The sequence below is a fragment of the Erinaceus europaeus genome, chromosome 11 (genome assembly GCF_950295315.1).
Source record: "Erinaceus europaeus chromosome 11, mEriEur2.1, whole genome shotgun sequence".
Classification (NCBI taxonomy): Eukaryota; Metazoa; Chordata; class Mammalia; order Eulipotyphla; family Erinaceidae; genus Erinaceus; species Erinaceus europaeus.
The window spans coordinates 36,878,939-36,893,722 of NC_080172.1; the positions used below are offsets into that span (position 1 = coordinate 36,878,939).

The window sequence follows — 14,784 nt, forward strand, 5'->3', positions numbered from 1 at the left end:
GTCTCCAAAAATCATAGTCCTAAAGAACACCAAATAATATGTTTTGAAAGAATCCTAGTTGTTGCCCAATTTCAGCTTGAAAAGCTTAATATTAAAAGAATATCTGGGAAACTCTAATTAATTCATTTGCCATAAATAACTGCTACCCTGAAACAAGTAACCGTGGACCAGGATAAACATCAAAAACAATGCAGAAACACTTTGCAGAAGGCTGATTTTTTGACGTGTTTTCTTAAACACTGAAAGCCTAACAAGATTAATGTGAATAGGAGGAAATAAGAACTATTTCATGAAAGTTTATGTGTTCTTAAAGGCCAGTAATATTAAAAATTAGTGATTTAATTAGAGATGATAGAATTACTACTATCCACAAATAAGTATTTTTTATCATCACATAAACAATATACTCAGGATGTTTCCAACTTTATTCATATAAAAATTAAATTAGATTTTTTTTCTTAGAAAACTCAGATGAACAGAAGACACTGTAAAATGAATGCATTAATAAGAGAATTAGCAAAGCACAAGGACCAGCGTAAGGATCCCGGTTCGAGCACCCGGCTCCCCACCTGCAGGGGAGTCACTTCACAGGTGGTGAAGCAGGTCTTCAGGTGTCTATCTTTCTCTCCTCCTCTCTGTCTTCCCCTCCTCTGTCTTCCCTCTCTGTCTTCCCCTCCTCTCTTCATTTCTCTCTGTCCTATTCAAAAACAATGACATCAATAATAACTACAACAATAAAAAAACAACAAGGTCAACAAAAGGGAATAAAAAAATTTTTAATAAAAAAAGAAGCTAATTATATTACAAAAAATTTTCCACAGTTCCTTAAAAATTGAGTCCCATAATTAGAAATGGCAAAAAATTAAGTCTATTTATAAAATTTAGCAATTTATTTCTTGTAAAGAATAAACCACCTGGCTTATTTTCCACAAATAATTGATTTTTTAAAATGTTATAAAATAAGATATAAGATAGTGACATTCTTATCTCATTGGCATAGGATAATTAACTGGTAACTTTAGAGAAAGGCATGGCTCACAGTTTTTTTAAGATCTGGGTCTAGTACACAATGCATATTCAGAGCAATTAATTATTTGTTGACTATATTATGCAAATGCTGAAAACCACTGAAGTAAATCCGCAGAAACGTTGCTATTTGTACAATGGCAATAACTACAGTGAACACTACCCCTAATATTGACAGAACCTACATACCCAACAAAACCAACAACAATTATACCTACTCGGTTGCCTTAACACCTCATTTACCTGGCAAGAGGTTTCATGTCTATTTTCCAGCTATAAAAATCTATATTTGGAAAATCTGTTTTCTGTCGAATACAATTAATTATAGCCCATTTTAAAATTGTTTTGACGTTTAGCTAAGCCCTTTGGAACTGTTATCCAGATTGTGTTTTCAAGCCCAGTTAATTGTTTTCTACACATGGAAATATAATCACAGACTTTTATGCAAAACTCATTAAGGTTTAACCCACGCAAGAGATTCTTTGTGTTGGAAAAATATAGATGAAAAAGTATCATCTGTTTGGTAAACAACAGGACCGCATTCCTACAGGAGTTTCAGTTTTCATTTTTAAGAAAATGCCATCAGCTTAAAATATTTTGTGTTAATTAAATGTTACTCACGTAGACGGGATGGAGGTCAACACCATACATCTCCAGAGATTTGGCAGTCTTCAAGTAATTCAGCTCTGCTTCAGAGGGAGTCTGACCCCTAAACCCAGAATCAAAACAAAGAGCCTCACTTTAGTAATAGCAAGTACACTTACAAAGACTGTAACATCTTCACTCTATATTCACTGGGAAGATAAATAATCCGTTATGCTAATGCAAATATAAGTCTTTGCATTTCAAGAAGGCCCTTACCTTCTTGGTGACAAAATGTTACACTGAGGCGTCTCTTTATTAAGTTAACTTCACTTGCCACATCACTTTTTCTCATTATAGACAATCCCAATGTCCCAGAATACATTAAAAATTCTCAGTTTCAGAAACCTCCAAAGAGGTAATTGAGAAATCAAGTACTCAAATGAAAAAGCATATCCTTTACAAAGAGTAAAATGTCTCCAAGAACCAGCTCACCATAGGCAAGAAAAGGAATGATCAGTGTAGGTGGGGAGAATGGCCCCAGCCTCTGGCTCTCACCCAACAACTTCAGAGCACAAAAGTTGCATGAAAATACATTATTTAGTACTTAAAATTTGTAAAAAAAAAAAAAAAAAGTCTTGTTATTTTGTTCTTAACAAAAAGTACAGAAATCTTTTCCAAATCCTCACTGCTGATAATAAAACAGCACTCACAGTGAGCATCTATCAGCAATCTCCATGGATGAATCTCTCTCTTTCTCCTCTCTCCCCATATATAGAGAGACAGAGAAGGAGAGTAAGAAGAAAGGGGAATAAAGGGAAGAGACAAAAAAAAAAGAGGGAAAATATGAAAGAGAGAGATGTTAATGGATAATGAGATATACTATGAATTATTATTGGTTTTTTTTTTTTATAAGAAATTGTGAGGATCACCTGAGAACACAAAACAAGGGTAGAAACAACAAATGAGACTCTGGAAAAAAACACTAATTATCTCAAGGTTATTAGAGAGCTGAAAGCTGAAATAGCTGAGCTAAGAACACAACTAGCTGAACAAGCTAAAGCAGTATCAGAAAAGGGTAACAAAATAGATGAACTCCAGAAAACAGTAGAGGGGAGAGAGAATAGAATCAATGAGGCTGAAGACAGAATTAGCAATATCGAGGATGAATTAGAGACAACTAAAAAAGAAGTAAGAGATCTCAAAAAGAGATTAAGAGATACTGAAAACAACAACAGAGACCTCTGGGATGACTTCAAAAGAAACAATATACGCATTTTAGGCCTACCAGAGGAAGAAAGGGAGGGAGGGGAAGAAGGCATTCTACAGGACATAATAGATGACAACTTCTCTAGGCTAGACAACATAAAAGACATAAAGGTTCAAGAATCCCAGAGGGTCCCAAACAGAATTAACCCAGACTTACAGACACCAAGACACATCATATTTACAATGAAATAGAATAAGGATAAAGGAAGGATCCTGAAGGCTGCAAGAGAAAAACAGTCACCTACAGAGGAAAACCCTCAAGATTAGCAGATTTCTCCACACAAACACTACAGGCCAGAAGAGTGGCCTGAGGTCTATTGAGTGCTCAGTAAGAAAGATTTTTAACCAAGACAACTATATGCTGCTAGACTGTCATTCAGACTAGATGGAGGCATCAAAACCTTCTCAGACAAGCAACAGTTGAAGGAATCAACTATCACCAAACCTGCCCTGAAAGAAGTTCTGAAAGATCTCCTTATAAACAATCAAATTACCATAAATATGCCATATATCAGAACATTCTAAATATCTACAATAATGGTATTAAAATATCTTCAGTCTAAAATATCAGCAAATGTCAATGGCCTGAATTCATCTATTAAAATGCACAGAGTAGGAAGATGGATCAGAAAACACAATACAACCATATGTTGTCTGTAGGAATCCTACCTAAGTCAAGACAAACACACTCTCAAAGTAAAAGGATGGAAAAGTATCATATAGGTCAATGGATGACAAAAAAGAACAGGAGCAGCTATTCTCATATCTGACACGACAGACCTTAAAATAAATAAAATAAAATAAAATACTTAAGGATTATTAACATCTATGCACTCAATAAGAGGTCATCTAAATACATCAAACATCTACTTAAAGAGTTATAGCAATATATTAAGAGCAACACAGTAATAGGAGGGGATTTTAATCACCCTACTCTCAATTTGACAGATCATCCAAGCAGAAAATCAATAAAGAAATGAGGGAGCTAAATGAAGAGATAGATATACTAGAACTATTGGACATTTTCAGAGCCATTCACCCCAAGAAACTGGAATACACATTCTATTCAAGTCCACATGGATCATTCTCAAGAACAGACCATATGACACAAAGATAGTGTCAACAAATTCAAGAGCATTGAAATCATCCCAAGCATCTTCTCAGAGCATAGTGGAATTAAATTAACACTAAAGAATAAATAAAAAAAATTAGTAAAAGTCCCAAAATATGGAAACTCAACAGTACACTACTTAACTACTACTGGGTCAAAGAGAAAATTAGGGAGGAAATCAAAATGTTTTGAAAGTTCAATGAAAATGAAGACACGAGCTATCAAAATATTTGGGATATATATATATAGCTAAAGCAGTACTGAGAGAGAACTTCATAGCCATATAAGCGCACTTATAAGCACACATTACGAAATGAGAAAATGCTCAAATAAACAACCTGATTGCCCACCATAAAGACTTAGAAAAAGAGGAACTAAGGAGCCATAAAGCAACCAGAAGGACAGAAATAACTAAAATTAGGGCAGAAATAAGTAACAGTGAAAATAAGAAAACCATACAGAAGATCAAGGAAGCTAAATGTTGGTTCTTCGAAAGGGTAAAAAAAAAAATCAGCAGCATAAGGATCCCAGTTCGAACCCCGGCTCCCCACCTGCAGGGGAGTCGCTTCACAAGCAGTGAAGCAGGTCTGCAAGTGTCTATCTTTCTCTCCTCCTCTCTGTCTTTCCCTCCTCTCTCCATTTCTCTCTGTCCTATCCAACAACGACAACAACAATAATAACTATAACAATAAAACAACAAGGGCAACAAAAGGGAATAAATAAATAAAATAAATATTTAAAAAAAAATAAGCAAACCCTTGGGGGCCGGGTTGTAGCGCACTGGGTTAAGCACACATCGTACAAAGTGCAAGGATACCAGTTAAAGCTCCCGGCTTTCCACCTGCAAGAAGGTTGCTTCACAAATGGTGAAGGAGGTATGCAGGTGTCTGTTGTTCTCTGTCCCTCTTTGTCTTCCCCTCCTCTTTCGCTTTCTCTCTGTCTATCCAACAACAACAACAACAGCTATAACAATAACAATAACAACAAGGACAAAAAAAATAGAGAAATGGCCTCCAGGAGCAGTGTACTCGTAGTGCAGGCACCATGCCCCAACAATAACTCTGGAGGCAAAAAACAAATAAATAAATAAAGATAAATAAATAGATAAATAAATTGACAAACCCTTAGCTAGACTCACAAAGCAAAAAAGAGAATACTCAAATAAATAGGATTATAAATGAAAGAGAAGATATCACAACAGACACCACAAAAATACCAACGTATTACCTAAGTCTTCTACAACAATATGCCACCAAGATAGAGTACCTGGAAGAAATGGATGAGTTCCTAGATACCTACATATTTCCAAAATTAAAAAAAGAGGAACTAGAAAATAAGAGCAGGCCAATCATAACCAAAGACATTGAAACAGATATAAAAAAATCTTTCCAAGAATAAAAGTCCTTGACCAGATGGTTTTACAAATGAATTCTACAAAACCTTTAAAGAACTAATACCTCTACTTTTAAAAGTCTTCCAGAAGATTGAAGACATAGGAATACTCTCTTCCAGCTACTATGAAGCCAACATCACTCTGATACCAAAAGCAGACAGGGACACAACCAAAAAAGAAAACTACAGACCAGTATCTCTGATGAACATAGATGCTAAAATACTGAACAGAATTCTAGACAACCAGATATAGCTGTATATTAAAAAGATTATTCATCATGACCAAGTGGGGTTTATCCCAGGCATGCAAGGTTGGTTTAATATATGTAAATCAATCAACACGATCCACCACATCAATAAAAACAAGACCAAAAACCACATGGTTTTATCAGTAAGTGCAGAGAAAGCCTTTGACAAAATCAAACACCTCTTTATGATCAAAATAGATGGAAAATTTCTCAAGACAGTGGAGTCCATATATAACAAACTTACAGCCAACATCAAACTCAATAGTGAAAAACTGTAAACATTCCCTCTCAGATCAGGTACTAGACAGGGCTGCCCACTGTCACCATTACTATTCAACATAGTGCTGGAAGATCTTGCCATAGCAATCAGTCAGGAGCAAGGAATTAAAGGGATAAAGATTGGAGAAGAAGTCAAACTCTCCTTCTTTGCAGATGATATGATAGTATACATAGAAAAACCTAAAGAATCCAGCAAAAAGCTTTTAGAAATTATCAGGCAATACAGTAAGGTATCAGGCTACAAAACTAACACACAAAAGGCAGTGGCATTCCTTTATGCAAACACTGTTAGAAGAAGAACAAAACAATTCCTTCTACTAAAACAACAAAAACAATAAAATATCTTGGAATAAACCTAACCAAAGAAGTGCAAGAGTTGTATACTGAAAATTATGAGTTACTAGTCAAGGAAATGGCAAAACACACAAAGAAGTGGAAAGATATTGCAATGTTCATGGGTTGGAAGAATTAACATCCTCAAAATGAATATACCCACTGCCATATACAAATTTAATGCAATTCCCATCAAGATCCTAACTAGTTTTTTTGTTTGTTTGTTTTGTTTTTAGGAGAATAGAACAAAAGCTACAAATGTTTATCTGGAACCAGAAAAGACCTAGAATTGCCAAAACAATCGTGAGAAGAAAGAACAGAAATGGAGGCATCACATTCCCAGATCTCAAATTGTATTATAGGGTCATTATGATCAAAACTGCTTGGTACTAGAACATAAATAGACACAATGACCAGTGGAATAGAACTGAGAGCCGAGACCTATGGACATCTATCTTTGACAAAGCTGCCCAGATTATTATTAAATGGGAAAAGGAGAGTCTCTTCAAAAAACAGTGTTGGAAATACTGGGTTGAAACAATCAGGAGAATGAAACTGAATCACTATATTTCACCACACACAAAATCAAATTCCAAGTGAATCAAGGACTTGGATGTTAGACCAGAAACTATCAAATACTTAGAAGAAAATACTTGCAGAACTCTTTTCTGTATTAATTTTAAAGGCATCTTCAATGTTACAAATACAACAATAAAGAAGACTAAATAAAAAATAAACTAATGGGACTACATCAAATTAAAAAGCTTCTACACAGTAAAAGAAACCACCACTTAAACAGAGACTTCTCACAGAGTGGGAAAGGATTGTTACATGCCATACATCAGATAAAATCTGATAATATCAAGAACTCACCAAACTCAGCAACAAGCAAACAAATGACCATCCAAAAATGGGGAGAGGGTATTAACAGAATATTCTTCATAGAAGAGATCCAAAAGACCAATAAACATTTGAAAAAATGCTTCAAGTCACTGATTGTCAGAGAAATGCAAATAAAGACAACTATGAGATACCATTCACTCCTGTGACAATGTCATACATTAGAAAAGATAGCAGCGGGGGGTTCCTGGAAGATGGAGGACTGAGAAGCTGCTAGTGGCTTGAGCTCTGACCACATCTCCTGGAAACGGTAGGATTTTCTGCCTTTAGTAGGCCAGTCAATAAGGGTTCCTAGCGGTGACACCAAGGAGATGACTATAACTTAATTTGGGTTAAGAATTAGAGTAGGAAAAAAGGGGAAAATTTTTTTTCCTTTTAATTTTTAAGCATACCTCCTCCCCCTTGCCCTTCCCCCCTCCATAACCAGTCCCTGGGGACCAGGTTCCCCTGCTAGGAGCTTCTTTCTTTACCAAATACCTATCCCACCAGGGAGTATCAATCATTCTAACTCTATACCCTTCTGAAACCTCTGGCCTTTTTTCTTTCTAAGTAGCCAACCCCCCACCTCACCCCACACTGCTAATCAAATAATTAAAAATAAATAAATTAAAAAAAAAACCTTTCCTTTCACTGCTCTTTTATGACTGTTCTTTTTCTTATCTTTTTCTTTTTTTCTCTCTCTTCCTTTCTTTTTTTTTTTTCTCATTCTTGTCATCCTTTCTTCCTTAATCCTACAGCTTCCAAAGCCACAGCCCTCAGCCCCCACACCACCAAACAGTGTGCTTTTTTGAATTCACTGATACACATTTGGGAATTATTTTCAGGAAGAATTCTGACTCAGTGTGGACTCTCACTGCGAGTGTCTCTGCTCAACTTCCCTTCCTCCTTTAGCCACCCCTAGAATATACAGTGGATAGTAGATTTGCATAACTGTCTATTTCAGCTATCGTTGTCTAGTCCTGAGGTTTTTTTTTTTTTTTTTGCTCATTCTTAACAATCAGCTGCCTCTGATCACAAGGTTTGAGGTTATCTGGGACAGGGTTTTTATTTTATTTTATTTTATTTTTACCCTGCTCTATTTTACTATTAATATTATATAAAGGCATATATCTTCCCCCCCCTTTTAGATTGATCAGAATTAACTCTTAGCATATATTTCAGTGCTTGGGTAGTGGGCATCTTATCTATTGTGGGAGGAACTTGTCTCCTTAATCCTACCTTCTCTACAGACTCTCCCCTCCCTCCCCCTCCTAGCTAATAAAAAAAATTAAATTAAATTAAATTAAATTAAAAATAAAGTAACAAAAAAAACCCTTTCCTTTCACTGCTCTTTAATTACAACTCTTTTTCTTATCTTTTCCCTTTTCTCTCTCTTGTCCCTTCATTCTTTTTCTTTTTTTTTTTTTATCTTCTCATACACTTCTTCCTTCCTTCTTCTTTGCCTTGTTGAATTTGTGAATTATTTTGGGGAAGAAATCTGACTAAGAGTAGACTCTCTATGTGTGTATCTCTGCTCTAGTTCCCTTTCCCCTCTTGTTACCCCTAGAATACACAGTGGATAGTAGATTTGCATAACTGTCTATTCTTGCTATCCCTTCTTTTTCTCTTTCTTATTCACTGGGATTTGGTTACTATTTTTCATGGACTGGAGAAATTGTTTGGCTAACTGGTAACGATTAAACTGCTTCAATACTTGCTTCAGTTGCTACTGTAATTCCTGAGGTTGGTGAGTGCAATTTTCATAAAGGTATTTAGTACAGTGTTGCTTGTACTCAAGACACAACAACTGAGGAACAACAGAGCATAAAAAAAGAAACACATAAATCAAAAAAATGGGTAGATCAAAAACAAATAAAACTGCTACTCCAATGAATGAAGACAAGAGCCCAGAAGAAACTAAAAATCAGCCAGAAGTAACTATAGATAAGAAAAGTATGCAAACAATAATAAACTTATTAATCACAGAAATAAAAACAACATTGGAGGAAAGGAATGGCAGTATTAGGGAAACAACAGTTGAGACCCCCAAGGAAAATACCAATTATCTTGAGGCAATTAGAGAACTGAAAGCTGAAATAGCTGTAATGAAGAAAGAAGCTGAGGCAAGGGAAAGCAGACTAACAGAAGCAGAAAACAGAATTAGTCAGACAGAGGATGAGTTAGAGAAAACTAAGAAAGAGGTGAAAGAGCTTAAAAAGAGATTGAGAACACTGAAAACAACAACAGAGACATATGGGATGATCTCAAAAGAAGTAACATTTGTATAATTGGCCTGCCAGAGGAAGAAAGAGAGGAAGGGGAAGCAAACATTCTCAAGGAAATAATACAAGAAAACTTCCCAGAACTGAATGACAGAAAGGACATCAAGATTCAAGAGGCCCAGAGAGTACCAAACAGAATCAACCGAGACCTGAAGACACCAAGACACATCATAGTCACAATGAGAAGAAGTAAAGATAAAGAAAGGATCCTAAAGGCTGCAAGAGAGAAACAAAAAGTCACATACAGGGGAAAACCCATTAGATTATCTGCAGACATCTTCACTCAAACTCTAAAAGCCAGAAGGGAATGGAAAGATATCTATCAAGCTCTGAATGAAAAAGGGTTTCAACCAAGGATAATATATCCTACTAGACTTTCATTCAAACTAGATGGAGGGGTCAAAACCTTCTTAGACAAACAACAGTTAAAGGAGGCAACCATCACCAAGCCAGCCCTGAAAGAGGTTCTAAAAGACCTCTTATAAACAAGAACATCACTATAATACTGGCAATATATCAGAGCAAACAAAATTTTTTTTTGAACAATGGCACAACAATACATTAAATCCATAATATCAATAAATGTCAATGGCTTAAACTCACCCATCAAAAGGCACAGGGTGGGGGGATGGATCAGAAAACATAACCCAACCATATGCTGCTTGCAAGAATTCCATCTGTCACAACAAGGTAAACACAGACTTAAAGTGAAAGGATGGAAAACTATCATACAGGCTAACGGACCACAAAAAAGGGCAGGAAGAGCCATTCTCATCTCAGACACGATAGATTTTAAATTAAATAAAGTAATAAAAGATAGGCAAGGACATTACATAATGATTAGAGGATTAATCAGCCAAGAAGACTTAACAATTATTAATATCTATGCACCCAATGAGGGACCATCTAAATACATTAAGCACCTACTGAAAGAATTTAAAAAATATATCAATATTAATACAATAATAGTGGGAGACTTCAATACTCCACTCTCACACTTAGACAGATCAACAAAGCAGAGAACCAATAAAGATACAAGAGAATTGAATGAAGAGATTGACAGACTAGGACTCTTGGACATTTTCAGAGTCCTTCACCCCAAAAAACAGGAATACACTTCTTTTCAAATCCACATAACACATACTTAAGGATAGACCACATGTTAGGCCACAAAGACAGCATCAATAAATTCAAGAGCATTGAAATCATCCCAAGTATCTTCTCAGACCACAGTGGAGTAAAGCTAACATTTAACAACAAACAGAAAATTATTAAAAGTCACAGAATTTGGAAACTAAACAACATACTCCTTAAGAACCACTGGGTCAGAAATTCACTCAAGCAGGAAATTCAAACGTTCCTGGAAAAAAATGAAAATGAAGACACAACATATCAAAATATTTGGGACACAGCTAAAGCAGTGAGAGGGAAACTTATAGCCATACAATCACATATTAAACACCAAGAAGAAGTTCAAATGAACGACCTTACTGCACACCTCAAGGACTTAGAGGAAGAGGAACAAAGGAACCCTAAAGCAACCAGAAGGACAGAAATCACTAAAGTTAGAGCAGAAATAAACAACATCGAAAATAAAAGAACCATACAAAAGATCAATGAAGCCAAATGTTGGTTCTTTGAAAGATTAAACAAAATTGACAAACCCCTAGCCAGACTCACCAAACAAAAAAGAGAGAAGACTCAAATTAATAGACTTGTAAACGATGGAGGAGATATCACAACTGACACCACAGAAATCCAGAGAATCCTGCGAAACTTCTATAAAGAACTATACGCCACCAAGCTAGACAATCTGGAAGAAATGGAATAATTCCTAGAAGCATATGCCCTTCCAAACTGAACCAAGAAGAACTACAAAATCTAAATGCACCTATCACAGACAAAGAAATAGAAACCATTATTAAGAATCTTCCCAACAACAAAAGTCCTGGACCAGATGGCTTCACAAACGAATTCTACAAAACTTTCAGGAAACAGTACCCATACTTCTTAAGCTTTTCCATAAGATTGAAGAAACAGGAATACTCCCCTCCACCTTCTATGAAGCCAATATCACCCTGATACCAAAAGCTGATAGGGACAGAACAAAAAAGGAAAACTATAGACCATTATCTCTGATGAACATAGATGCCAAAATATTAAACAAGATCTTGGCCAAACGGACACAGCAACATATCAAAAAGATTGTTCATCACGACCAAGTGGGATTCATCCCATGAATGCAAGGCTGGTTCAACATCCGTAAGTCAATCAATGTCATTCACCACATCAATAAAAGCAAAGCCAAAAACCACATGATTATCTCAATAGATGCAGACAAAGCCTTTGACAAAATCCAACACCCATTTATGCTCAAAACTCTACAAAAAATGGGAATAGATGGGAAATTTCTCAAGGTATTAGAGTCTATCTATAGCAAACCTACAGCCAACATCATACTCAATGGACAGAAGCTGAAAGCATTCCCCCTCAGATCGGGGACTAGACAGGGCTGTCCACTGTCACCGTTACTCTTCAACATAGTATTGGAAGTTCTTGCCATAGCAATCAGGCAAGAGAAAGGAATCAAAGGAATACAGATTGGAAGGGAAGAAGTCAAGCTCTCACTATTTGCAGATGATATGATAGTATACATAGAAAAACCTAAAGAATCCAGCAGAAAACTACTGGAAGTTATTAGGCAATATAGCAAGGTATCAGGCTACAAAATCAATGTACAAAAATCAGTGGCATTTCTTTATGCAAACACTAAATCTGAAGAAGAAGACATCCAGAAATCACTTCCCTTTACTGTTTCAGCAAAATCAATCAAATACCTAGGAAGAAAGTTGACCAAAGAAGTGAAAGACTTGTATACTGAAAACTATGAGTCGCTACTCAAGGAAATAGAAACGGATACCAAGAAATGGAAAGATATCCCATGCTCATGGATTGGAAGAATAAATATCATCAAAATGAATATTCTCCCCAGAGCCATATACAAATTTAATGCAATACCCATCAAAGTTCCACTAAGCTTCTTTAAGAGAATAGAACACTACAATCATTTATCTGGAACCTGAAAACACCTAGAACTGCCAAACCCATCTCGAGGAAAAGAAACAGAAATGGAGGCATCACACTCCCAGACCTTAAACTATATTATAAAGCCATCATCATCAAAACAGCATGGTACTGGAACAAAAATAGGCACACAGACCAGTGGAACAGAATTGAAAGCCCAGAAATAAATCCCCACACCAATGGACATCGAATCTTTGATAAGGGGGGCCAAAGGATTAAATGGAAGAAGGAGGCTCTCTTCAATAAATGGTGCTGGGAAAACTGGGTTGTAACATACAGAAGAATGAAATTGAACCACTTTATCTCACCAGAAACAAAAATCAACTCCAAATGGATCAAAGACCTAGATGTCAGACCAGAAACAATCAAATACTTAGAGGAAAACATTGGGAAAACACTTTCCCACCTACACCTCAAGGACATCTTTGATGAATCAAACCCAATTGCAAGGAAGACTAAAGCAGAAACAGACCAATGGGACTACATCTAATTGAAAAGCTTCTGCACAGCCAAAGAAACTATTAAACAAACAAAGAGACCCCTCACACAATGGGAGAAGATCTTCACATGCCATCCATCAGACAAGAAACTAATCACCAAAATATATAAAGAGCTCAGCAAACTTAGTACCAAAAAAACAAATGACCCCATCCAAAAATGGGCAGAGGATATGAACAAGACATTCACTCCAGAGGAGATTCAAAAGGCTAACAAACATATGAAAAACTGCTCTAGGTCACTGATTGTCAGAGAAATGCAAATTAAGACAACACTAAGATACCACCTCACTCCTGTAAGAATGGCATACATCAAAAAGGACAGCAGCAACAAATGCTGGAGAGCTTGTGGGGACAGAGGAACCCTTTTACATTGCTGGTGGGAATGTGAATTGGTACAGCCTCTGTGGAGAGCAGTCTGGAAAACTCTCAGAAGGCTAGACATGGACCTTCCATATGATCCAGTAATTCCTCTCCTGGGGTTATACCCCAAGGACTCCATAACACCCAACCAAAAAGAGGTGTGTACTCCTATGTTCATAGCAGCACAATTCATAATAGCTAAAACCTGGAAGCAACCCAGGTGCCCAACAACAGATGAGTGGCTGAGAAAGCTGTGGTATATATACACAATGGAATACTATGGAGCTATCAAGAACAATGAACCCACCTTCTCTGACCCATCTTGGACAGAGCTAGAAGGAATTCTGTTAAGTGAGCTAAGTCAGAAAGATAAAGATGAGTATGGGATGATCCCACTCATCAACAGAAGTTGACTAAGAAGATCTGAAAGGGAAACTAAAAGCAGGACCTGACCAAATTGTAAGTAGGGCACCAAAGTAAAAACTCTGTGGTGAGGGGTAGACATGCAGCTTCCTGGGCCAGTGGGGGGTGGGAGTGGGTGGGAGGGATGGGTTACAGTCTTTTGGTGGTGGGAATGGTGTTTATGTACACTCCTAGCAAAATGTAGACATATAAATCTCTAGTTAATTAATATGAGAGGGAAAATCAATTGTATATCTCAAAGTTTTTCAAAACACAAACTGAATCTTTTTAATATATAGGCTGTGTATTTGATATGCGGACTCTCTCAAAAGCCTAGACCAAGTAGATCAGAAGCATCCAATAGCACAACTATATACAAGATACTGGGTACTGTACAGCAAACCATAACAAAAGGACTTTTCAAAGTTAACCCAATTACCAAATAATGTGATGATAACATTAACTATCGATTGTCTTTTTGAACCCTAAGACAGCAGGAACCTCACATCTCCACTATAGAGCCCCTACTTCCCCCAGTCCTGGAACCCTTGGATAGGGCCCACTTTCCCGTATGCCTCTCCCAATCCATAACAAATAACATTGCATCCGCCGATCACAACCTAACCAACGCAACGATTACCACCCTCAACATGCTTCACTTCAGACTGTGTTCAGAGACTTTACGTGTGGAATGACAACCCTTCAGCTTCATTACTCGGGTGAGACCTTTCCTTTCATAGTATACTCTAATTTCACCTCAGGTGGTTCACTTTCTAACAAAGTCCCAAAACCTAGATATACACCAGTTTCTGTGAGAGAGAGCATATCTTCACACGTATCTATAAACTACTGCAAAATATGTACCTGAAAGCAGAAGTACACTAGAGTTTGCAGTGAGTACCTCCCTAACACTTCCTCTCCACTATTCCAAGCTTTGGGTCCATGATTGCTCAACAATTTGTTTGGCTTCGTATGTTAACTCTCTTTTCAGTCACCAGGTTCCAGATACCATCAGGATGCTGGCCAGGCTTCCCTGG

At 36.7% G+C, this 14,784-nt stretch overlaps 1 protein-coding gene across 2 annotated transcripts in view; it reads right to left on the bottom strand.

Moving 5' to 3' along the window:
- The window catches only part of EPB41L4A (erythrocyte membrane protein band 4.1 like 4A), a 349,321-nt gene that overhangs the window by 126,264 nt on the left and 208,273 nt on the right, over positions 1–14,784 (bottom strand). For both annotated transcript variants that reach the window (XM_060201270.1, XM_060201269.1), the window contains exon 8: positions 1,648–1,735. In XM_060201270.1, coding sequence (XP_060057253.1) covers positions 1,648–1,735 — 88 coding nt within the window. The remainder of the gene's footprint in view (positions 1–1,647; positions 1,736–14,784) is intronic.